General features: G+C 42.2%; 1 protein-coding gene across 3 annotated transcripts; it reads right to left on the bottom strand.

Moving 5' to 3' along the window:
- Positions 1–1,024: 1,024 nt before the first annotated feature.
- On the bottom strand, positions 1,025–22,033 carry LOC115365187 (ubiquitin-associated protein 2-like). 3 transcript variants are annotated; one of them, XM_030060045.1, is made up of 29 exons: positions 21,926–22,033; positions 20,083–20,220; positions 19,569–19,646; positions 19,099–19,209; positions 18,640–18,799; positions 18,039–18,116; positions 16,448–16,511; positions 16,077–16,171; positions 15,626–15,678; positions 13,943–14,004; positions 13,511–13,742; positions 12,130–12,388; positions 11,637–11,774; positions 10,978–11,114; positions 10,405–10,643; positions 9,567–9,819; positions 9,357–9,396; positions 8,901–9,030; positions 8,611–8,668; positions 7,959–8,199; positions 7,421–7,512; positions 6,445–6,495; positions 6,026–6,104; positions 5,703–5,903; positions 5,123–5,293; positions 4,093–4,197; positions 3,544–3,617; positions 2,501–2,692; positions 1,025–1,946 (listed from the first exon to the last, which is right to left on the bottom strand). In XM_030060045.1, exons 2-29 carry the CDS (start codon positions 20,176–20,178, stop codon positions 1,851–1,853), a joined length of 3,585 nt encoding a protein of 1,194 aa, XP_029915905.1. In that variant the 5' UTR covers positions 20,179–20,220; positions 21,926–22,033; the 3' UTR covers positions 1,025–1,850. The 3 variants fall into 3 exon arrangements, with proteins under 3 accessions (XP_029915905.1, XP_029915906.1, XP_029915907.1); XM_030060046.1 differs by having other exon boundaries at positions 6,445–6,492; XM_030060047.1 differs by having other exon boundaries at positions 16,083–16,171.
- Between the last annotated feature and the right edge of the window lie 63 nt (positions 22,034–22,096).

Raw genomic sequence — 22,096 nt, 5'->3', positions numbered from 1 at the left:
CATTTCTTAGTTAAAGATGTGATGTGATGGACCCACTGTAATCTAAGAGCCACTTGTGTGTCTCACTCAAGCTGGGCCACCATATGGTCAATTGGCCATGGCTGGAGAGTAACACATTACATGTAATGCCATTATTGTAATCAAATCACAAATAGCTCATATCAGTTTCTTTCTTTTTTTTTTTTTTTTGATAAGTACTCAGTTATTGGAACAGTCTGATCAGTTTCACACAACTTAAAATAATCATGGCTAAATCAGTGGCAGAGATCCTCACACAAATTAGTCTAATTTGAAAGCGCTTTTAACTGCATACTCCTTGCAAAGCAACACAAATTCCAGCAAATGTTACCAAGTCGGAGTGATGGATTATATTACTAATTAAAATTTCAAGTGTTTTATTACCAGACTAATTGCTTCAGTTGTTCACCAGATGCCCAGACACCAGACTATGAATTATGCAGGCAAAGATAATGACGTCAAAACTATCAGGTTTCCTTCAGATCAATGGAGACGTCCTGTGACTGTGGGACCGGAGTTCTGTCTTTGGATCACATAGGCAAGATGTTCCTGTTGAAAGCTGGTCCAATGCCAGCTAGCGACTTGTTTACTTGTGCAAATATTTACTCAGTTTAGTAACAGCAGCCTGAGAACTCCCCAGCAGCACCATATATGTGTATTATGCATGAGAATTGCTGCTGCATGTACAGTTCCCAAAACCCAGTGCCATTTCTAGCCATGTATCCCAAGAGAGGACTGATGTGCATTCAGTCAGAACTGCTTTTCTGACTGGTTGGTACTCGATTTAGTTCACTTCAAACGGAGACCTAAAAGCCAAGTGGGCAGTCATCTGTGGTGAAATAAATGGCACCAAAAGGTTGAAATAGCTTGATTAAGGGCTGAATTTTCTGTTACCTCCTTGACATTTGGCTCTGATTTCATCTCAGATAAAGTCAAAATTGTACAACTTCAGATACAACACAACATGCACAAAAAAAAAAAAAAAAAAAAAAAAAAACAGCATCAGTCATAGTTCCAACTGCTCAGAATTTTTATTTCGAGGGAAATCAGGGTTAAAATTAAATTAAAATATAAAATTTGATTGGGCAAGTCTGTCTTTTAAGGGGGGGAGCTGACACAGGGCGAGGGCTCGGAGGAAGCAGTCCTCCACACATCCAGAAAACAGAAACAGAGGGAAAGAGGGAGGGGGAAGAGAGGAAGAGAACTACAGCTACAAATGGAGTCTGAAGAGGAGCATGATGTATGGGGAACGAGCCTGGTCACTCAGGAAGTCATGTATAAAAAAAGAAAAAAAAGGAGACAAATGCAGTTAGTTAATATTATAAATCCCCCCCGCCCCCATCTGAAATGTCCTCATGTGTTATCAGTGCTATAGCTCTCTCCTTTTCCTTTCTGGTTTCTTTGAGGGAGTTTCTGATCATTTATCTGTCTCTCTCTCACCATCATCATCATCATATCGTCATCGTCTCATCCTGTCTGTATGTAACGTATTTTCCTGCAGTTTTGAAAAAAGTAAACAAAAAGTCCTTCAAAAATAAAATGCAGCAACCACATTTCGTGTTCTACTATTACATATACAGTATATATATATAAATACATACATAAATATCTTACATGTACAACCAATTTCGAAAGGGGGGGAGGGAAGAGAACCAAAAAGACTTATGAGGACTTGTGGAGGTGGGGGGGAGTGGGGCAAGGAGGCCCAGGGTTGCTCATTGTAAGGGTAGTGTGTTGTTCTTTTTTGTTTTAGCTTTACACACACGCAACACACACACAGAGCCTTTGGATGGGGAGGAAAAGTGGAGGGGTGGGTGAGTGGGAGTCATTCCTCAGTTGGCCCAGTAGGGGGAGCTGCCATAGCTGGACTTGCTGCCTTGGGTCTTCTGCTGCATGGTGCTGGACTGGCTGCGCTGACCAGGACCGCCCTGAGGAGGACAGATACTGCAGTGAGTCATCTGAAGACTCAGACTAACACTTCATGTCATATTAATAACAAAAAATGCCATAATATGTTCCATTATTCCAATTATAATGGCTAAGTTTATTGTAGAGAGCAAATGCGAACAGAAGACACCTTTCCTTATAATATATACATGTCGAAATCTTTATCAGATTAGACAATTAAACACAAATGAACTGGTTTAAGATTGGTATTTTTTATCATTTGACATCTCGCACTTTTATTTTGAAGACTGAGCAATTTATTTTGAAAGAAAGCTGGACAGCGGATATCTAAACGATAGGCCAATGGTGTGTTCAGACCAAACGCGAAGTGAATTTTTCCACACACTGTGGTTACATATGAAGTCAATGCAAAGACGCGAATAGACAAACAGGAAATTCCTGTTACTGGTACAATGGCTGGTAAAATGTCTAAAAGCACTGATGAGGCAAGGTGTTTCTAAGCCCAAAGTTTCAACAATATTTAATTTGCAGGACATTGTGTAGGTAGGGTGTACCTTGTGTTCATAAACCTTACCTGACCATCTTGTGTGAGGTGATGGTGCAGCAGCTGGGAGTGGGGCTGTTGGTGGGGTGGCAGGATGTGCAGGAAGGGGGCAGGGGCATATCCTGGAGCGCCCCCAGGGTTCAGGGGCCCCGTTCCCCCCAGGGCTGAAGGCAGGCTGAATGGAGGCGGTGTCCCCGTGTGGAAGCCCTGTTTGTCAAATGACTGCAGTGGACCAAGACAGGACAGGGGAATCAATAAAGCAATGTTACAGTCAGAAATTGTCAGCTTGATTTATTTGGTACTTACTAGATGTGCATCATTTGCAGTTTAATTTGTTGACTTGAAATTCCCCTAAATTTGCCTCTCAGGCAGTTTTCAGCATAGTTTCTCCAGTGTTCAAATCTGTCTTGTGCCATTGCTACATAATTTGCTGTGAATACACATTCATCTTTTGGTGCTGATCAATGATTAACATTAATTTGGGTATTTAATTTCATCAGCTATGACGCAATGTCAACAGAACAGATCAAGCTCTATTTTACACTTCAGTGGCTTTTCAAAGAGACTTGAGGTTCTTTTTTTTCAAAAATGTCAGGATAACTTAAGAATGTTATACTTAATTTAAATATCTTAATATTTTAATCTATTAACCCTCTAGTCTAAGGCCAGAGGACTGAATCGAGTTAATGCTTTAACTGAGTGGAAGTGCTCTCTTAAAGGGGGTGGGGGTCTTGGCAAAAACAAATACTTGCACCATGTATTTCAAAACACTGTAGAAGCCTTGAATTTCTGCCTTGTGCATAGAATAAAATCAAATTCAGGATTATTTACAGCCCAATATCACTGTTTACAGTATCAAAGGGCTTTACATGCCCAAAAATGCGCTGAAGCAGGTCCCACTCACATGTGATTTTAAAAATCAAAGAACTCTGATACAAGGGCAGATTTGTGTTATGTTGATGTGTACCGAACCCCTTCAGAGAGCAAACTGTTGGTTACATGGTGGAGGCAGAAGGACCTGTGCCTGTACTTAAAAGATGGGCATATAAGAAGAGAGTAAGTAGAAGGCTCACCTGTGTCTTGCTGTAGATTGAACCGCCCATGTCAGGTACTCCTCCACTGGTACCAGACCCTGACAATCCTGGTGCTGGGAGGAGGAGGATGAGGAAAGGGAAAGGGAAATATAAGGAAGAAAGTGTGAAAGAAGAGAGGAGAGCAAAAGAGATGGGAGAGGAGAGCAGAGGAAAGGAATTTAGAGGAAGAAAACAATGAAAGAGAGAGGAAAATCAGGGGATAAAGGAGAAAAGAACAAGTCACTTCAACACTGATGCTTTTTAAGACACTGAATGATTATTTCCATTGTTAGTAGAGGGAAGGGGGGGCAGCCAATAGGAAGAAGCATACAAGTGAGGAGCCGCATAAATCATTCTCAATTTCTTCCACCTCTTGGCATATGTGTATTATGAGCACATGCAAGTGCATCCACACACATGCATTTATACACACCGTCCTCTGGATCACTCTTGACAGTAGATTCATCTGTAATTATGAGTGCATCTGTTTTTCCCATGGGCCATCACTCACTGACTGAGTGTGCGTGTGCATTGTTTGTGTGTGTGTACCTTTCCCTGGGCCGCTGCCCGCTGACTTGGCCTGTGACTGGGCAGAGCCTCCATACCCTCCCTTACTGTACTCCCCACCGTGGGCTTGAGACAGGTCGTCAAAGGCTGAGAGGAGGAGGAGGAAGGAGTACAGAAGAAGAGAGGAAGCAGGACAAGCAGAGAGAGGGAGGGGGTAGGAAGAGAAAGGAGACAGGTAAAGTATGAGGCCAAGAGAAAAAGAAGAGGAAGAGAGAGGAAGGAGGAGGACGGAGAGAGGAGAAAGAGAGCAGGAGGGGCGGGGGAGAGAGAAGCAGTAAGGTAACCTGACTAAAATGGCAGCCTGTGTCTATACTGAGCCGTGGCCAACTTTAGCAGGGGGTTTGAGCTATGCATGCAGCACAAGCAAAACACACACAGGCCCTGATACACACACATGCATTGTATCATTCTTGTACCTGTATAAACATCTGAAAGTTGATTTTCCTTGACACGTTTTACAACTCATTTAGGCTCTCTGCACTATGTATTGTCAACCCTCTTCATACACAATCTCTCAGAAACAAATACACAAGTTGCATAATACCTCATCACTAGTAAAATATTTGAGAGCAACTGAACACTGTGTTCTTTTAGTAATAAGACTATTAAGACACAACAGTAGTTTGTGTTCTTGTCAGCACCAACTGTCAGTTTAAACAAATCCGAAAAGGTGAGCAAGTAAAGCCTGGCCAGTTTGTGCTGTTAACCTGCCAATGTTGCTTTGGTCCAACTTTTGCCATCAATCACTAAATTTACTTGACTAAAAATTTGGTATGTTATCATGACAGGTCATGGTACTGTGATACTTGGTTTGGCGTAGTACTGTCAAGTTAAGTTGTCATGTCATATCCTAAATCAAAATCTCTCGAAACAATAATTTTATCAGCTAACATTTCTTTTAACTGTATTTTCTGTTCGAAGAGAATACTAACCCTGAACTAGCTGAGAGTGTAAGAACTGGAGCTAAGAAGTACAGGCAGACAGAGTCTTTCTCTCCTGTCCTGGTTAGTACCTGTGCCGTATGCATGCTGACCATAGCTGGGCTGATGCTGTTGGTGGTACTGGTTGGAAGGGTTAGCCAGGCCCATGGCAGGCTGCTTAGCTGAAGCCGGAGGCACAAAGACGGTGGGGCCGTACTGGAAGGCTGAAGGCACTCCAGGCACACCAGCATAGTACGGCAGACCTGTGGGATGGTGAGTTTTATTGAAGAAATAATGCTACTGTGATGACAGTGGATCGGACTATAGGCTAAAGTACTGCTAAGTGTAATGGTGACATAATTAAACAATGAAGAGGCATTTTCTTGTTGAGCAGCGATATGTGCTATTAGGTTGGAGACAGTCTTAGTCCCTTTGCCTTCTTTCTTACCCAATGTAATGCACAGATGCTGGTTATTTACACTTCAATGACCAGTGTAATTAAAAAACAACCACTGGACTTTATTGGTAAGGACTTGCTGAAATTAGTTTTTTGTCTCATTTTTTAAAGTGCCCCAGCATATTTTGATTATGAAACGGGGGGGGGTTAAGTATGAACTAACCATCCTAGCTTCTTGGAAGCATCTTGGAAACTATAATTTTGCTTTTCCTTACCAGTGTATCCATAGCCCGGGGGAAGAGGGGGGTTGAGGAAGGCCTGGTTCTGTGTCTGCTGGCCCTGGCTCTGGCCCTGGCCTTGCCCCTGCGTCCCCGCCTGCGGTGCCTGCTGGGGCTGTGACTGCACCCCAGCTGTAGACAGGCTCGTGGGGGGAGCCGGGGAGGACGAATCCGCCCTGCCAAACTTGGTCGCCTCACCTAGACAGAAGAGGATGATAACAGTTCAACATGAAATGAGCAAGAGACTGTAACAACTAAAATCATTTGGTAAAGACACCAGTACAATACAGCATGAAATGTAATTTATAAAAACACGTTACCAGAGTAGGGATTGTTGGCCAGGCCATCTCTACCAGGCATGGTAGCTGTAGTACCAGGGAATGTCACACCATAGTAGTCCTACACAGCAAAAAAAAGACAAAACCAGTTGAAAAAGTGAAGAGACAATCCTTTCTAATGTTTCCTGCTCATCTTCCTCATTGCACGTGGCATTGCAGCACTAGAATTTTGATATTCTTGTCATGTACATTAAATGAGGATAAAAAATGAGTTAAGTGGCCAGTTTTATTCAAGATAACAGGGATGTGAGATTCCACAGTCTCATGAAAGCAATTCAAAGCCCTGTTGTTTATTTAAACGCATAAAGCAAGAAAAAGAATTCCTGAAATGTTTCATTTAATCTAACAGCAATAATTCAAAATATGCTGCAGGTTTCATTATGCTGAAATAAGAAACGCACCATAGGAAGACGAGACTGCAGCATCTGCAGGTCCTCGTATCCGTAGATCTGCTGGGGAAGCAAACACAATCCAAGTTTAGATAGGGACAGTCAGAAACAGAAACCACCAATGAGAACATTTTACACATTTACTATTTGTCTTTACACCAATGGAGAATGTGCTGTACTTCACACAATATTACGATATCCAAAATCCCAGATGACATCTAGTCATATCACAATAGATACAATGCTGATATTTTATCCAACTGTAGCATCATTTGATCAGAACCAACTAAAAAGTAATCATAGACAATGATGAAAACATTAAGTATGCAGCTGGTTCTGAAACTGTCTTCCATAGGATGATAGGGTGGAAGACAGTCCATCAGATTTAAAACATGATGATATGTATTTATTTCATATAACACAAAATATGCACTGCTGAAACTTTCACCAGCAAAAAATGTGGTGATGATGGTAATAAGCTGAAGTCCACAGCAGGCATCACGTGACTGTGGTATTATGGTTACTGTCACAGGCCTATGGTGTCAGCTTCATCAGTCCCATCAGCTTTCCATGAAAAAATAAAAAAAAATTGAAACTGAAAGTAAAAACGAAATTTCGTAATTACATGTTTTTCTGCAGTTTTTAAAATCAAGCTGAAGTTCAAATTTTCATGCAGTAAAGAGAACTACGGTTGTTTTAAAATGAAGCTCTCATATCATGTTGGCTACATCTTCTGATGTTCAACTCATGCTTAAAAAAAAAAAAAAAAAACCTAAGACAGCATTAGTTTATTTTGGGACATTTTAGAAGTTCTCCATTCACTGCTTTTGACATGATCACATTCTTTGATTTCTTCATATTGTTCTGCATCCAAGTCCATTTTCAGTGCTTCAACTCAACATCTGACCAAAATCCTTCCAGCACAGAAAACCAAAGGGACTAGTAAATGGGAGTGTACTATTAAATAAGTGTGACAGCATGTTCTTACCGGGTAGGCGGGGAGCAGGCCACCAGGGCCCATGATATATTGGTTGGCCAGGAGAGGGGGCACTCCTTGGGCCAGGTTAGGGGGAGCTTTACCTAACAAACACAGGAAACAGAACAATGAGTTAATTTTACTAACAGAAAAATCTCATTCCACAAGAAAAGAAACCATCCTCAACATTCAAGCCTATAACCCTCCTTAAATGCCACACACCAATTCCCCACTTTATTTTCAAATCATGAAAAAAGATGAATGGAAATAGGGCAGTGAAGTTCAGACATTATGGGGAGTAAAATGTGCCAAGCACTATGATTTGCTCCGTTTGAATTAAGTTAAGTATTTCTAAATTTACCGGCCAAGGATTCTGCACTGTACTATAATGCAGGTTTAGAAAAAGAGACATTTTACTTCATTTTTATTTCACATTCCAATGTCACAAAATTGTTCAAAATCACAACTCTGGATTTGATTTCACAATTTATAAGAAAAAAATCTTTATTGATGAAGTCCTGTATGGCACAAAATGGAGGCATGAACCTACCAGAGGTGGTGGTGAGTAGCGGTGCTGTGCGGCTGCCCGCGGCTGAGAGTGTAGTGTTGGTGGTGTTGTTCGTGCCGTTAGCGGTGAGTCCTGGTGCCCCAGACGGGTGCAGGCCATTGGTGGTTGAGCTGCTGACGGCCAGGGGGGCTGAAGGGCTGGGGTTGACAGCCTGACTCGAAGATGATGATGAAAAGGCATGGAGACTGCTGCTGCCGCTGCTGCTACTCTCCTCACTGGCCATCTGATGGAATCAAGAGGGGAAGGAAGAAGACATGCGTTGAGAGGTTGCAGAAGAACACAGGACAAAATGGACAGAACAGGTGAAATAAGAACGAGAAACCGTGAAGAGTGGGAAGAAAACATATGGTGCATAGACAGATTAAGGTAAAGTGCAAATCGGTCTACTATCCATCCTTTTTGATAGGTCAAGAGTGCAGGTTAGGTTTTCCACTAAGAAAAATCAGGGCAAATAACATCTCTGCACTCAATATCTTTGTTTTCTTCCAAGTAAGTAGTCCAGATAGTTAAACTGAAATCCTGCACAGAGATATTCCCAAATGAACTCCTAGTAAGTGTCTCCATGTTTCAATATTAAATTACGATAAAGTTAGGGGAACAATGTGAAATAAAACTTGTGTGCCTGTTTGCTTACCGTGAGGGAGGAACTTGTAGCTAGAGCTGCTCCAGATGAGTGAGTACTGGTCACGTGACTAGAAAGACAGTAAATTAATACTATCAGCTTGTTTTAAATCTGATGACGCAGCAACAGCACTCCAAGAGCAGAGGAGATGGAGATTCAGTGAAAGATAACTCCACAGAAAACAGATTAAGATATGTGCTTGTAACCATCATGATCTCCAGACAAAAGCAGAAGGAAATGCCAAAAAAACAAAGAATGAATGTGCAATAAAGAAGTCATGGTGTGTTTGGACCATCTCTTACCTGCTGAGGGAGGGGAGGGGTGTTGAATGGGAGGGTGTGACTGCAGGGGAAGGGATGTGGTGGGTGGGGCCACTGTCACTCGTCAAAACGGGAGACTCCGTCTTCACCGTTCTAGACGTTGATGACGTAGCTGGGTAAAAAAAAATAAAAATAAAAGCGAGAGAGAAATCCATTTGGTGTGAATTTCCACTGTTTAAATGTTTTTTGGCAACACTACTGGTGCAACAGTCAAATGTAACTGACAGAAGGTGGAGAAATAAAAGAATGGCAAAGACGAGATGGCAAAACAGAAAAGTGGGTGGGAGGTGGGCAGTTTTCCTGTCCTCATACTCCTGTCTCAACTTCCACCGAACAAACACTGCACTTTCCACCAGATGCACTTAGTGATCAGTATTCATTATATAACATTTTCTTGACTTCCAGTGTAGTTAAAATTGACAATGTGATGGTACTTACTGTCCTGCGTGCTCTGTGTCTTCATGCCACTGTAGCCATTCTACAAGAACAAAACAATCTTTTTTATCATTCAAAATTCTATCAAATATTTAAAACAAGATTGCTTTTGAGCAATAGTGCAGTCTGCCGCATTTGAGTGTCTTTATACCACCCACACAAACAAACAAACACACAGACACACACACAAGCATTAGAAAAGTTAATCCTCACCGTAAGAGGTCCAGCAGCAGCTGAAGAGACATCTTTGCTCTGGGAGAAGCCCAGGTGGGGTGGCAAGGACCTTGGGCCACTGCTCTCCACCCGGCTGGCTGTGGAAGGTGCTGTGGAGGAGGAGGGCGGAGGGGCTGCACTGGGCAGACCCAGGGAGGGGGAGGGTGTGGCACTGGGTAAGCCCAGAGATGGTGAGGGGAAGCCGGGATCCGACACGGCTGAGGGCAGGGTGGGCAAGCTGCTCATGTGCTCACTGGAAGAACGGGAGCAAGAGAGAAACACGGAGCACAGAGACAAAATTATGCACTTAATGTACTGATTATACGAGAAAAGAAAACTGAAAGTTTCCCAATAAGGCTGAACTATATATATTTATTATGCTGACAGATATTCCAATGATTCACATGATTGTAGTTTTCACTGAAAACGTTTAAAATGGTGATACAGTTTTTGCTGGAGTCAGTATGAGACAAACATGTTTTCTTACAACTGCAGAATAAGAATTGTAGGCCGCGGAATCTCATTAAAACCCCAATGCAACCCACACAGGGTGTAAATGCTGGTTAAATGAACGTGTACACACATGTAGAATAAACTATCCAGGCACACAGGCAGACACACACAGACAGCAGTCAGATAAGTGGCCTTCAAAGCTTAAACCCTGTTAGCTCACAAAGTAACTTTGTATCCTTTTGGCCCCGGTAAGTGCTGTGCTTTTTGTTTCATGACCTCATCTTGAATAGTTGCCAATATGTCTTACTGAACAGATACACAAATAAATGCACAAAATTAGACAAGAATTCACTTGCACTATACACACTAACACAGACACACTAACCTCACAGGTCCTGGCTTGGAGAACAAGCTGCTCTGGGGCTGCTGAGTGGAACCCTGGGTAGGGACAGGAAAAGAGGTTGGAGCTGGAGCCGGAGCTGGGGCTTGTTCCCTGGCCGACTCCGTCTGGCCCATATCCACCGCCCCACCACTGGCCTCCGACCCAAAGTCGAGAGCTCCAAACTGGACGTTGAGGCCAGACACATCTGCTGAGCCTGGCATCTCCACTGCCGATGAGGGAATCTGCAGAGGGAGAGAGGAAAAGAAAATTATTTTAATGATTTATTGTCCAGAGGAATATTCTGCCCAATACATGCCTTTGTTATAATGTAGAACAGTGATCTCCAAGGATGTTCTGTAAACATACAAAAGACTGCAGGTTTTCATTCCACCCAAACACTGCAGCAGCTGATTTTACTTACTGGACAGAAATGTCCCCCTAATCAAAGGTTACCAAATGCCGGTATTTGCTCTCGTCAGAGGTTGTTAATTTGCAGAAAGACAGCACAAAGGGGACACAAGAAAACAGTAATTCAATTTCTGACAGCAATACGGGTTAGGAGCCCAGAGAACTCACCTTGGAGGGAGGAGGTACTCTCCGTCTCTGTGTCTTTATCTGCCGCTGTGGGGGTTCTGAGATGGGAGGCTCCATGCCGGACAGCTTCACCCCTGGGGAGGCACCATCTCTGGCAGGAGGGAGGGAGGACTCGTGGCCTAAAGAAGATTAGGGGTGGTAGATGCCATTTATTATAAAAGTCCAAAACACATAACTAGATTCAAAAAAGGATGAATGTAATTAGAGAAAAATGTTAGTCTGTGCAGACTATTATATTTTTCTGATAATGAAAAGTTGATTGCTTGAAAAATCAGCTGCCATTATTCACAGGCAAACAGTCCCTAGGTATAACTTCCACATACTTAACAGAAACTTGAACAATACAGCTAGTGAGCTTTATACTGACCATTTACTGCGAGATCAACAGCTACTTCCAACTTTTCTACTGTCACTTTCTCCATTTCATTTTCATTCTGGTTTTTAGCATAAAGCGTCAGTTACCTTTGTCATGTGAGACCAAAACTCTACTTCATGGTGACTGGGGCACTCACAAAGAAAGTGGTTGATATTTTGTACCAAGTAGCAGCTTTCCAACTACTTGTCAATTTAAAAAAAAAAAAAAAAAAAAAAAAAAGTGGCAGCAAGGTAAATTGTGTGCTGATGGCGCAAGCCCCTCCTACCTGGCGGTGTGGGGACCTGTGGCGCGTGTGGCTGAGGCAGGACCAGAGGCTCTGGAGTGGGAAGGATGGAGGTCTGTTGCTGCCTCTGAGCCAGCTGGCTGAGCACCACTGATGGCTCTGGCTGTATCTTCAGCTCCACTAGGAAAGATAAGGTGAGCAAAAATAGAATTATAATTGCCAGTGTCCTGCAGATCATTTTACCTCTTGAGTGTCAAGAGGATTTACTGATGAAGATGCCACAGTCATATTTATGTACTGATGTCACTAATGTCTGATATCAGTACTGATTAATGGGTAAATTATCTTTCTTGTTGATGTACTATAAAAATTTGTTTTATTAGAGAGCGCAATGGGGCAAAGACTCATTTCTCACAATTTCTGTAATTTCAATAGGATTTATAATGCCTAGAGATATGACACTAGTACAAAAAGGCTATTAATATTCCTGTCCTGATAATGGAAGAACAATGAACAATGTGTAAGTCACACTTACTGTGTGGGGCAGTAACAGGGCCGTTCTCCACTCTCTGAGGCTTGACTTCAACAGAGGAGGGAGAGGAAGCAGGGGCGGGACTTTGAACCGTGGGTGGCCCTGCCTCTTTGGCGACATTATTATTGCCAGTGGTGACCAGTGCTGCATTGGCTCTTTGGTTGAGCCGTGGCCCGTTGAGTTGCTCTGGTATCCTGATGTCAGAGGAAGGAGCAGGCTTCGGTGCATTCAGAGAACCAAAACCAGAACCCAGAACTGAAGACTGAAATGGAGAGAGAGAGAGTGCAGGGAATAAAGACACAGTGGGCAGATTCACCAGTTACATACGCACACACTATTTTGCACCTTCAATATATAAGCCTGTGTACTAATTGCACATTGTCTGACAGTGAAGTGCATGCAAATTGGGGGAGGGTGGGTTATGCACCAGGAAAAGTACTTCTGACTGACAACCCACACAAATTCTGTATGAAAGGAGTATTGTGTATCATATGACAGGACTCAGGGTCCTCTCCCACCATTTATCCTTCGTACCAACCTATTTTTCAAATACCTAGAAGCTCACAACGCTGTTAAATTGAGCTTCTCACACACAGCAAATTTTATACACAAGCCATTCACAAATATTTATTAAATTTGGAAGCCAAGTGCATTTTGAGTAGTCAAGAAGTTTCACATCATTATTTGTTATAGAAACTTCATTGAAGTAAGAAAATAAACAGGATAGGAAGATAGCAGGCCATCAACAAAAGCAACTCCTACAGGACACCTGTGACCTACAGAAAAAGGCTCTTGGAACTGTTAATGACACAAGACAAATCCCCTACTTTAAGGCTGAGATGCTCTTTAAGGTGGTGACGTGCCCTCTGGTGGTCATGTTAGAGGGCCAAAGCAGCTGGGAAACCTTAGCTGACAACGGCTGACAGCAGTGTGTGAAAGTGTGGAAAATATCTGTTTAATTTATGTGCTGTTTTGAACAGGAGACTTAATATTTTAACTCAATACACCTCATTGTAAAAAAGACGATGTTCATCCCAATATCAGGACCAACACCTGAAAATGGCTGGTCAACCTGTACCTTTTGCTCATACATTTTTTTTATGTTTTCCATGGTGTTAATTACACAGTTCACACTGAGTCATGTGACAACTATCTTTCAGCAACAGCTCAGTGTAAATAACAGACACATGATTTCCTCAACTGTTGTCCAGTCCTACTAGGTTGGACAATCAAGATGGATTTTATTCTGTCCTGATGAGGAAACTGTTTCCTTGTGTCACATGTTACAGTTAATCAGAAACAATACCTTCATGCCAGACATGTGCCAGCGTTGACAACACATATGTATGTATGCACGTGTGTGTGTGTGTGTGTGCACACGTACCAGTGCGGCATGTGCGTAGGTGGTACTAGCAGAGGCGGCGTGGGCATAGCTGTTGGCGGCGGCGTGTGCGTAGCTGTGTGTTGCAGTGCGTCCGTTGTGGTGGGAATTGGTGAACACCAGGCTTTGGCCCAAACCCTCAGCCGAGGGGTTATCAGCGATCACCCCCAGGTCAGAGTCCACAGATCCCCCTACAGCCACTCCTGCCTTGGGCAGTAGGCTAGACAGGTCCACACTGAAAAGAGAGGCGGAGGAGAAATGGGAGGAGCAGAGAGTGGGGAGAGCACAGAGGAGGTTTTTGAAGAAGAATTGAGAGTTTTAGAGACAAGATGGAGAACATAACCACAAAGAGTTAATCATTTCTGTTGCTATCCAAATACAGCCAAATCCTTGCAAACAGTATCATAAACTGGGTAAACTTTAGCCAGCTCTTACTTGTGTCCAGAGGTGATGTGGTTTGGGGCAGAGGAGGCAGTGAACACTTTGGTCTCAGACAACTGGGAGAGAAGAAAAGTCTTTTTAGAGGGTGAAATGGTGATGACTGAGCTATGAGTACAATATAGGGCAAAAGAAGTACTGCGGCACTGTGCCTACCATTGAATTAAAATGTGCACATAACAACCACCAGCCTTTGGATCTACAGAGTCCCAGAACTTTAAAAAGGGACTGATTTTATTCATTTTCAATATAAACATTCAACTGAACATGACTGTACACAGACCTTTGTGTACGCAAGAGTAATGTGTGTGTCAGAACCAGAACCAAAAATACTTTATTGATCCCCAAGGGAAAATTGGGTAATTGGCTGTGTGTGTTCTGAGCTCTCTCCAGGAGGAGCTGCCATGTTAGCCCACACACTACATCACGTCACACTAGCTGGGTGTTTCGATAAATTCTGACTGGGCTGCAGTTTGCATTAGTGGTTACTGGTTCCGTGCTGGTTTTGTTTTAAGGTTTTGTTGCATTATCGATACTAATTTTTCCCCAAAACACTTTTAAAAGTGAGACTGAGGTGAGCTTTATAAAAGGAAGGTTAACTTCATAATTCGATCAGGTAAGACCTATCAAAATCATACTGAAATCGTATTTTAGAGTTTAACGATTCTGATTCCGATTCCCCTTTTCAATCTTGGTTCTTAACGATTCTCGATTCTGGTTGTTGTTAGCTCAAGAGAGATAGAGCGGGGCGAGGCAGGAGAGGGAGACAGCTGATTTTGTACACCATGAAGGCGAAGGTGTTTAGACATGTTAGTAGTGTATCCTCTGAACTGCTGACCCAGCATTTTTCATAGAAAAATAAAGCCACACTTTTGAGCTCCACTTGCTGCGGGCCATGATTCAATAAATCTATCTCTCACAGGTGGAAACTAAGGTAGCCACTATGGAAACTGAAACTAGCGCAAGTGAAAATTGTTTAATAGGAACCAATCACAGAAATCAGAATAAAAAATTCTTAATGATTCCTTTGGAAACGTAATTTTAGAAACAGTTCCAATTAAGAACCGATTTTCCATGCCAAACCCTAGAGCCAGCAAAATACCTACAAAGCTAATGCAGCCTGAAACTAACATTAAAAGGAGAACTAAGCCATTCCCAGTGAAGCTGCGTCTTTGCATTCTACCCATGTCATCATGTGTGGATCTGGCTCAATACTCTACTCATCAGCTCCATAAGGCCAGTTAAGCTTTTTTGAGCATAAAATCCTCAGCTGTCATCTTTGATGCTCAAGAGATATCAGAATCAGAATTAAATTACTCGTGACAACAGAAGCTTTTATGCTTCGCTGCCCTGTAATAGCAGATATGCTGTATTCTTTGCCAGAGCAAAAATTTCTCTTCCCCTATGGTCTGAGACATTTACACCAAAATGGCGGTGAACACAGTGCAGTTTGTGGCAAAGATCCAGAGCTATACAGACTACAACATCTAATTCTAAACCTATGAAATACCTTTAATCTTTGTGATGTAACACATACATTTTAAAAAATGTAAAGGATTTTTTTTAAGTATGTGAACTCTTTTTATAATATAAAAATTGCTCAGTGATCCTTCATGTTATAGAGCCCTTAATATTGCAGCGTTTTGATCCCTATTAGACCATCATAAAGTGATGCCTTACATCCTCATTCCAGTCTTCCGAAGTCCAATCTTCCAGGTTGCCTCTCCACGTTCCTAAGAAGATAAATCAGTCCTTACTAGTATATTCAGGCAAAGGTTTTTTTTAAACCACCAATAATCCCAAAGACAGAAACTTGGATAGTTAAGAGTACTAAACCTTGATATCTGGAACATAGCGCTACACTGCACTGAAGTTTTGGGACATTGAATCTGGTGAAGATTTACTTTTTCCAACTGTGCTTAATTTCTGCTATTTTCTAGCCTAAAACAGGTTGCACACACCGAAAACTATTCTTATACAGGTATGAGAACTCCCATCAATTGAAAATGGAGTTCTGGTAACCTTGGAGCACACTAGAGGACTCAATTCAGTCATTCCAAACAAAATGTAGAAAATGGGGTGAAAATACTTCATTTTAGATACTCTAGCACTGCAAGAAAAGTTTTGTTGCCTTCACCAGTTCCCTCAGCAGCTTCGTTGCCGTCCATTTCCCATATTTCCTGGCGAGCTCCAGAGTTAGCCGTGTAGTCTGCAGGATTGAAGGTGCTGGAAAGGGTGGCAAGAAGAGATAGCAGTGAGGAGAGATGAAAGGCTGGCAGGAAAGATAAATCAAGATGTCAGGATTTGAGAGGGGAACACTGTCGAACTGTCATTACAACTAATAACAGAAAAAAAAAATAGATGGGTCTGAATTTTTGGCTGGGAGATTCAGAGACATTTATTCCACACTTCTCAGTATTCAGCTATGTGCTTGTAACCATCATCATCTCCACATTCTGTTACAGATTAGGATTTTCACCATACACACACACATACACTTACCCCATCCCCTGGGAAGAGAACCTGTTGCCAACAGCTGCTCTTCCTCTACCACGGCCACCTGCTCCTAAAAAAAAACACAAATAACCAGATGACCTCTATCTTTGACCTATTTTTATTAACTTGCTTGGTTTATAATATTTATGTCTCAATTCCTCTTATACCACCAGTTTTGTACCTACTGTTTTCTTACATGTGGCGCTGCTTTAGGATTGTACTCGATAAATAAACTTAATACTGCAGTGCACACATGTATTAAAAGACTGCACCAGGCTGATGCACTGACGTCACATTTTTTGGGTCAAAACATACAGATACTGCCCTAGGAGTAGGTCTGGGCAATATGTACAAAACTAAATGATTTTTTTGACTGAATACCTAAATATCAATATTGTGGCAATATTAAAGGAATGACTACACGTGCTTATACAAAATATTTACATTTTGAGAGTTTTGCTAATCCATAATTAATAATGTGGATTTGAGGAGGTGGAGGTAAATAACACCTAGAGCAGTCTATCTAGCCAAGTTCAGAAAACTACATAACTTTACTGTAATGCAGTCTTCAGAACCAGGAAAAGACAACACTTATGCCAGATCACATTATTACAATTCCCAAACCTCGATATCTATTTTTATGACACAAAATATATTGATACATTGCCTAGCCCTACCTAGGAGGCAATACTAAGAAGGCTAGGTTTGACAGGCATTGAGACTAGTGACCACTCACTGTACATCTAAATAATCCACAAGTTCTTGGTAAAGGATTTACACCACACAAGAATATCTTTAAGTTTAAAAGGTGGATTCAGTTTTTTGCCCCTAGTTTTGACTTTGCACATTCAGTCATACACTGAGACAAACTGCCAGCACAACACATCCACAACAACTCTTCATTCTTTAAGCATGACCTTTCCATCTTCTCCAGTCCCCTAACCCAAACACACTCACAAGCAGCAGCAGGGACTTGGTGCATTCCACACTTGTTGAGTGCCATAATGCTCTAATTGGCACCAGACACAAATAGATAGGTTGCCAGTTACATCACCAAATCACTCCCAGTGCTCTAGAGGTCAATGCCCCATTTATAGAGCACAGCTAACGAAAATGCAGGTGATAAATTCATTAATCAGTTCCCAAATCTGTTGCCCAAGTTTGCAAAAATGTAACAGCAAGTGAACCAGGATGCAAAGATAAACAACAGTGGGTAATTGTTGGGCCATTCAATTTAAGTATTGATGATATACAAGCTTGTGGGCACAACAGATATGTACCATTACAATGCTTTTCATACCTCTAGCATTTTCAAAAGCATTCTGTCTTACAAGCCATACCAAACTATGCTTTGGTTTGGTTGTTTTCTTTGAGGCCATTTGCAAGCCTACAGTATTTTAGTCAGTCTTCCTCATGTTGATTGGACATGGGAGTCTTTTGGAAGCTTAAATGATCCAACAGCTCTGGATACCAGTTTATCCCAAATAATTTTCACATAACACAACTTTGTCTCTGGACCCAGTGTTTGAATAACACAATACACGTGTAAAATTATGACAAAAAAGAAAAAGGATGCATCATCTTGTGTATCACTCACCTCTGCCCCGCCCCCTACGTCCACGGTCACCCCCTCTCTCTCCAGGAGCCACATCAAACCCATTCTCCTCTGACCGACCTGCAACCCAAGGAGAAAACGGAGTGACGGGAAAATTAAGACATGTTAAAAAAATCAAATATTATTAATTTGCAACTGATAAGTGACACTGCAGAACTTTGTTAATTACATCACAACATTTGGCCAAATAGCAGAATATTAACAGTATGTTTACAGTATGGAGCTAGGTGATTTAAATGTGGAACATCATTGCCTGGTCTAAAAATTCTGGTTTCTACTGTCAACTGTTCACCATAGTGGCAGTCTAATAGAGCGAGTTATGTTTTCTTGGCACACGTTAGGCATTCACCAACGTTTCCATTACCTTTTTCAAAAAAAATATTGAAGAACTGTTATCATGGTCACTGGACAGGCCAGTCAGTTTGAATATCTTGGCCCTAAGTCTAACAATGACTCCCATGACAAAGATGCAGTAAACACAACACAATACAAGCTTTGAACGGAGAGGAAACATACACACAGACAATACAGGCTCTTATCACAGGACAAATACCCACATATCTCCCTGTCTGTCCCCTCTCACCTTCACGGCCTCGGCTGGTGCCTCTGCCCCTTCTGTTGGACCCCCCACGGCCACGGCTGGCCTCCCTCTCTCCTCCTCTCTTCTCCCTGCTCTCCTTTATCTCTGAGGGCCCTCCCTCTTTCCCAAGGCTCCGCTTCTTTCCCACTGTCTCCCATGAGTTCTGACAGAGAGGTGGAGGGTGTTAAAGAGGAGACTGAATTTTTCTCAGCACAGAAACAGCACATAAATATCAATATACAATATACTGTCAGCAGAGCCAGAGACTGACAAGTTGGACCAAAGACATAAACAGAATATAGTCATAAACATTACAGCTATATTACAATTTAAATTTTGCCAGAGGTTATGGCCCTTTACAGGACAGTAAGTAAAAACCAGCCGGCATTCAATGTCAGAATACACATGTGGTTTTACCACATGTGACAACTGCCTGATATGTTTGTGCGTGTGGGTACTCACTGTGTCAGAGGTGCTCTCCAGCAGAAAATTGATGGCTCTGTTGACATCTTCGTTGCAGTCATGGAGGGCTACCATGCACTCATCTTGAGTCTTCCCTGTTACCTCAATCAGCTGTGAGGACACACACACACACACACACACACACACACACACACACACACACACACACACACACACACACAGAGTATAAAGTAAGCATGTGAAATGATCAACATTTAAAACATGATTGTTCCTCTATCTTGATAAAGATCAGAATAAGAATACATATTGAACACTAAACCTTTCAACCAATAACACTTACATACCCCAAAAATAAACAAACATAGTTCAATTTCAAGATTTAAAGTCAAATCTCATTGTTTACAGTCTCCAATGGCTTTACATCCACAAATTTACAACAAACAGAACAACACCCCCTGACTTAATCCTCATAACTAATATGTCTGAATGCACAAACAGGCACACATTACCTGTTTGACCTTGTCCTCAAAGTCTGCATCATTTTTGTCGTAGATCATCTGGGCCAGACGAATCTGTTCTGCTGTGGCCTGGAAAACGGGGTGAGAGGCCAGTTAGTAACAACACAGTGACAGAAGCATAGCAACAGTGACACTGGGTTTCATTTACACTTTACACAAAATTACACTATACAAGCAGCATGAGCTGTGCTTGTTTTGAATCTATGAGCCTCTAAACTGGCTCCCCAAGCTTTACATCGTAAATATTGTTCACCATTTAGAATGTACTCATACAAAAAGGTCAAAAATAATGCTACATTCATCACATTTTTTTATACTGACAGTGAATTTTTTTTTGCTGTGCATGATACTGACAAACAACCTTTGTTATTGTGTCACACTTAACACTACTACACACCCACAATAACCTCTGCGTAAATTCAGTGTGGAAAAATGTGCAAAAAATCTGGGAACGAAACAACACAAATACTTTTCCATGGCACTATGTGTGCCTATTAAAACCGACCTGTATCTGTTTCTGTGGCTGTGTCGTTTGTGTGGTGGTGGGCAGCGTTCTGTCCCGAGTCCCCCGGGATTGATTGCTGACCACTGAAGTCATCATATACAGTATATACAAAACAATGTATGTACAAAATAGAAAAATCTGGAAGAGGCAGAAAGAGAGGGGAAGGAAAGGAAAGAAACAGCAGTAATGAGACATCATGTTCATATAATACCACATCACAATTTCCAGTAATAAATTAGTGAACTTGGTAACTGCCTGAGTCTGGATACTTTAGTGTATATATGTAGAGTAAGGCTTGCTGTTGTCAACTGTGCCATGTAAGACTATAACCCCATCTGTCGCTCTCCCCTCACAGGTTAAATTTAGCCACCCAAGAGGGGACTGCGCTGGTGTCAACTTACAACCCTCTCACCCTCCCTCACTCTTTCAGACACACAAACACATGGATATGCATCAGCATACTTGTATGGGTGGTATGTAGACTACCATCTTTACACACGGCCATGTCCAAAAAAAGGGACTGAATTCTTGTGTCAGATAGAACGTGTATATACTACAGCACACTGTTTATCATTCAATGTTTTATAAGGGAAATTCAATGTACTGGCTTAACATCATAGTGGCTGCTTAGAAAAAAAATTACAATAGACATTACATCAAATGAAATCAGTAATGTTAGCTAATGAAGTAAGAACAGCAGCTGTCATTAGCTACTTGACTGACAGTGCTATACGGTAGGACTGAGTATATGGCATGCAGGCAATTAAAATGGGAGGATAAATAGTCTTTGAATGTGAAACGGGTAAAGCAAGTCCGGATCAGTCTGACGGCACAATACACACGCTGTTAAAAATGACTAACATTTCGTCAGTGTGTTAACACCACAAAAGCTAGGCTCATGCTTTTGTCTAATGTTAGACGAGACTGTGTTGGCTGGTATGGGAAAACGACAGAAAACATGACAACTAAACACACTTATTGTTTTCGGTTTCGAACTTAGATCCAATGGTTTTTCCCGAATAATGCGATTCAGTCATAAATAGAATCATTTTGCTTAAATTATGCTAAACTCGAAAAAAGACACGAGTCGCAACAGCTAGGTCAGCTAGCTGACGTTAGCTTTAGCCAGGCTAACCAGCGTCTTTGTTCGTGTGATTGTCCTCAAACTAGCTGCCTGGCTACTCGCATTTAGAGAAACATTTTCGACGACTGACAAGAAATTGACGATTTAACCACCAACACTGACGTGCCCGCCTGTGTGCCAACTGTCCAGACTACCAAATGTTACCCTTCCTGCCCGAGCTGGGGACAAAAAAGCAGTTGTTATCAGGACGCAGAGGTATCCTTTGTGTAAAGCAGCCGAGAAGCTAGTTAATTAACGTCAGCGGCACAGCCAGCTAGCGATAGCAGCGGGCTAACGCTAAGCAGCGTTGTGCCACAGAGGTGGACGAAACAACGCTGCTGGGTTTCGTTTGATTCTGCTCCCGCTGCTGTCCGATATTTCGGCACTGGGAATATAATACCGCTTGTATGTGTCTAGTTGAATCGCGAGAAGCTGCCAAGAAACGCGTGGCCTGTTAATGCTGAGCTACATCAAGAATCAGCAGCATGCTAATAGCCTGGCATGTGAACGGCCCGTCCGCACAATGCAATGCCACCGAGAAGCAACTTAGCAACCCGGGCAGCTACTTAGCTAACCAGCCAGCAAAACGACATGTTGTCACTTAACCGACCGAACGGCTTTTTCAAATGGATTAAGGGAACATAAGACCGACATTCAAACCTTTCAAGGCGCACACCTATGGATAACGTTATGACAACAAACCTCTTTTTCTTCCTTTACCTGCTAACACGCTTCGCTCAGCCAGCAGCAGATGCCGTCACGTGACCCACCGCGCCGTTGTTTAACGTTGAGGCGCCGGTTCTGCCAATCAAAACCCTGGAAGGTACGTCAGGTGGCTCGACGCAGCTTGACGCAGTCTTTTCATGCGCGCGTTCGTGCCCGCTGTGTGCG

The sequence above is a fragment of the Myripristis murdjan genome, chromosome 9 (genome assembly GCF_902150065.1).
Source record: "Myripristis murdjan chromosome 9, fMyrMur1.1, whole genome shotgun sequence".
Classification (NCBI taxonomy): Eukaryota; Metazoa; Chordata; class Actinopteri; order Holocentriformes; family Holocentridae; genus Myripristis; species Myripristis murdjan.
This window is presented reverse-complemented; position numbering and strand designations above follow the sequence as displayed.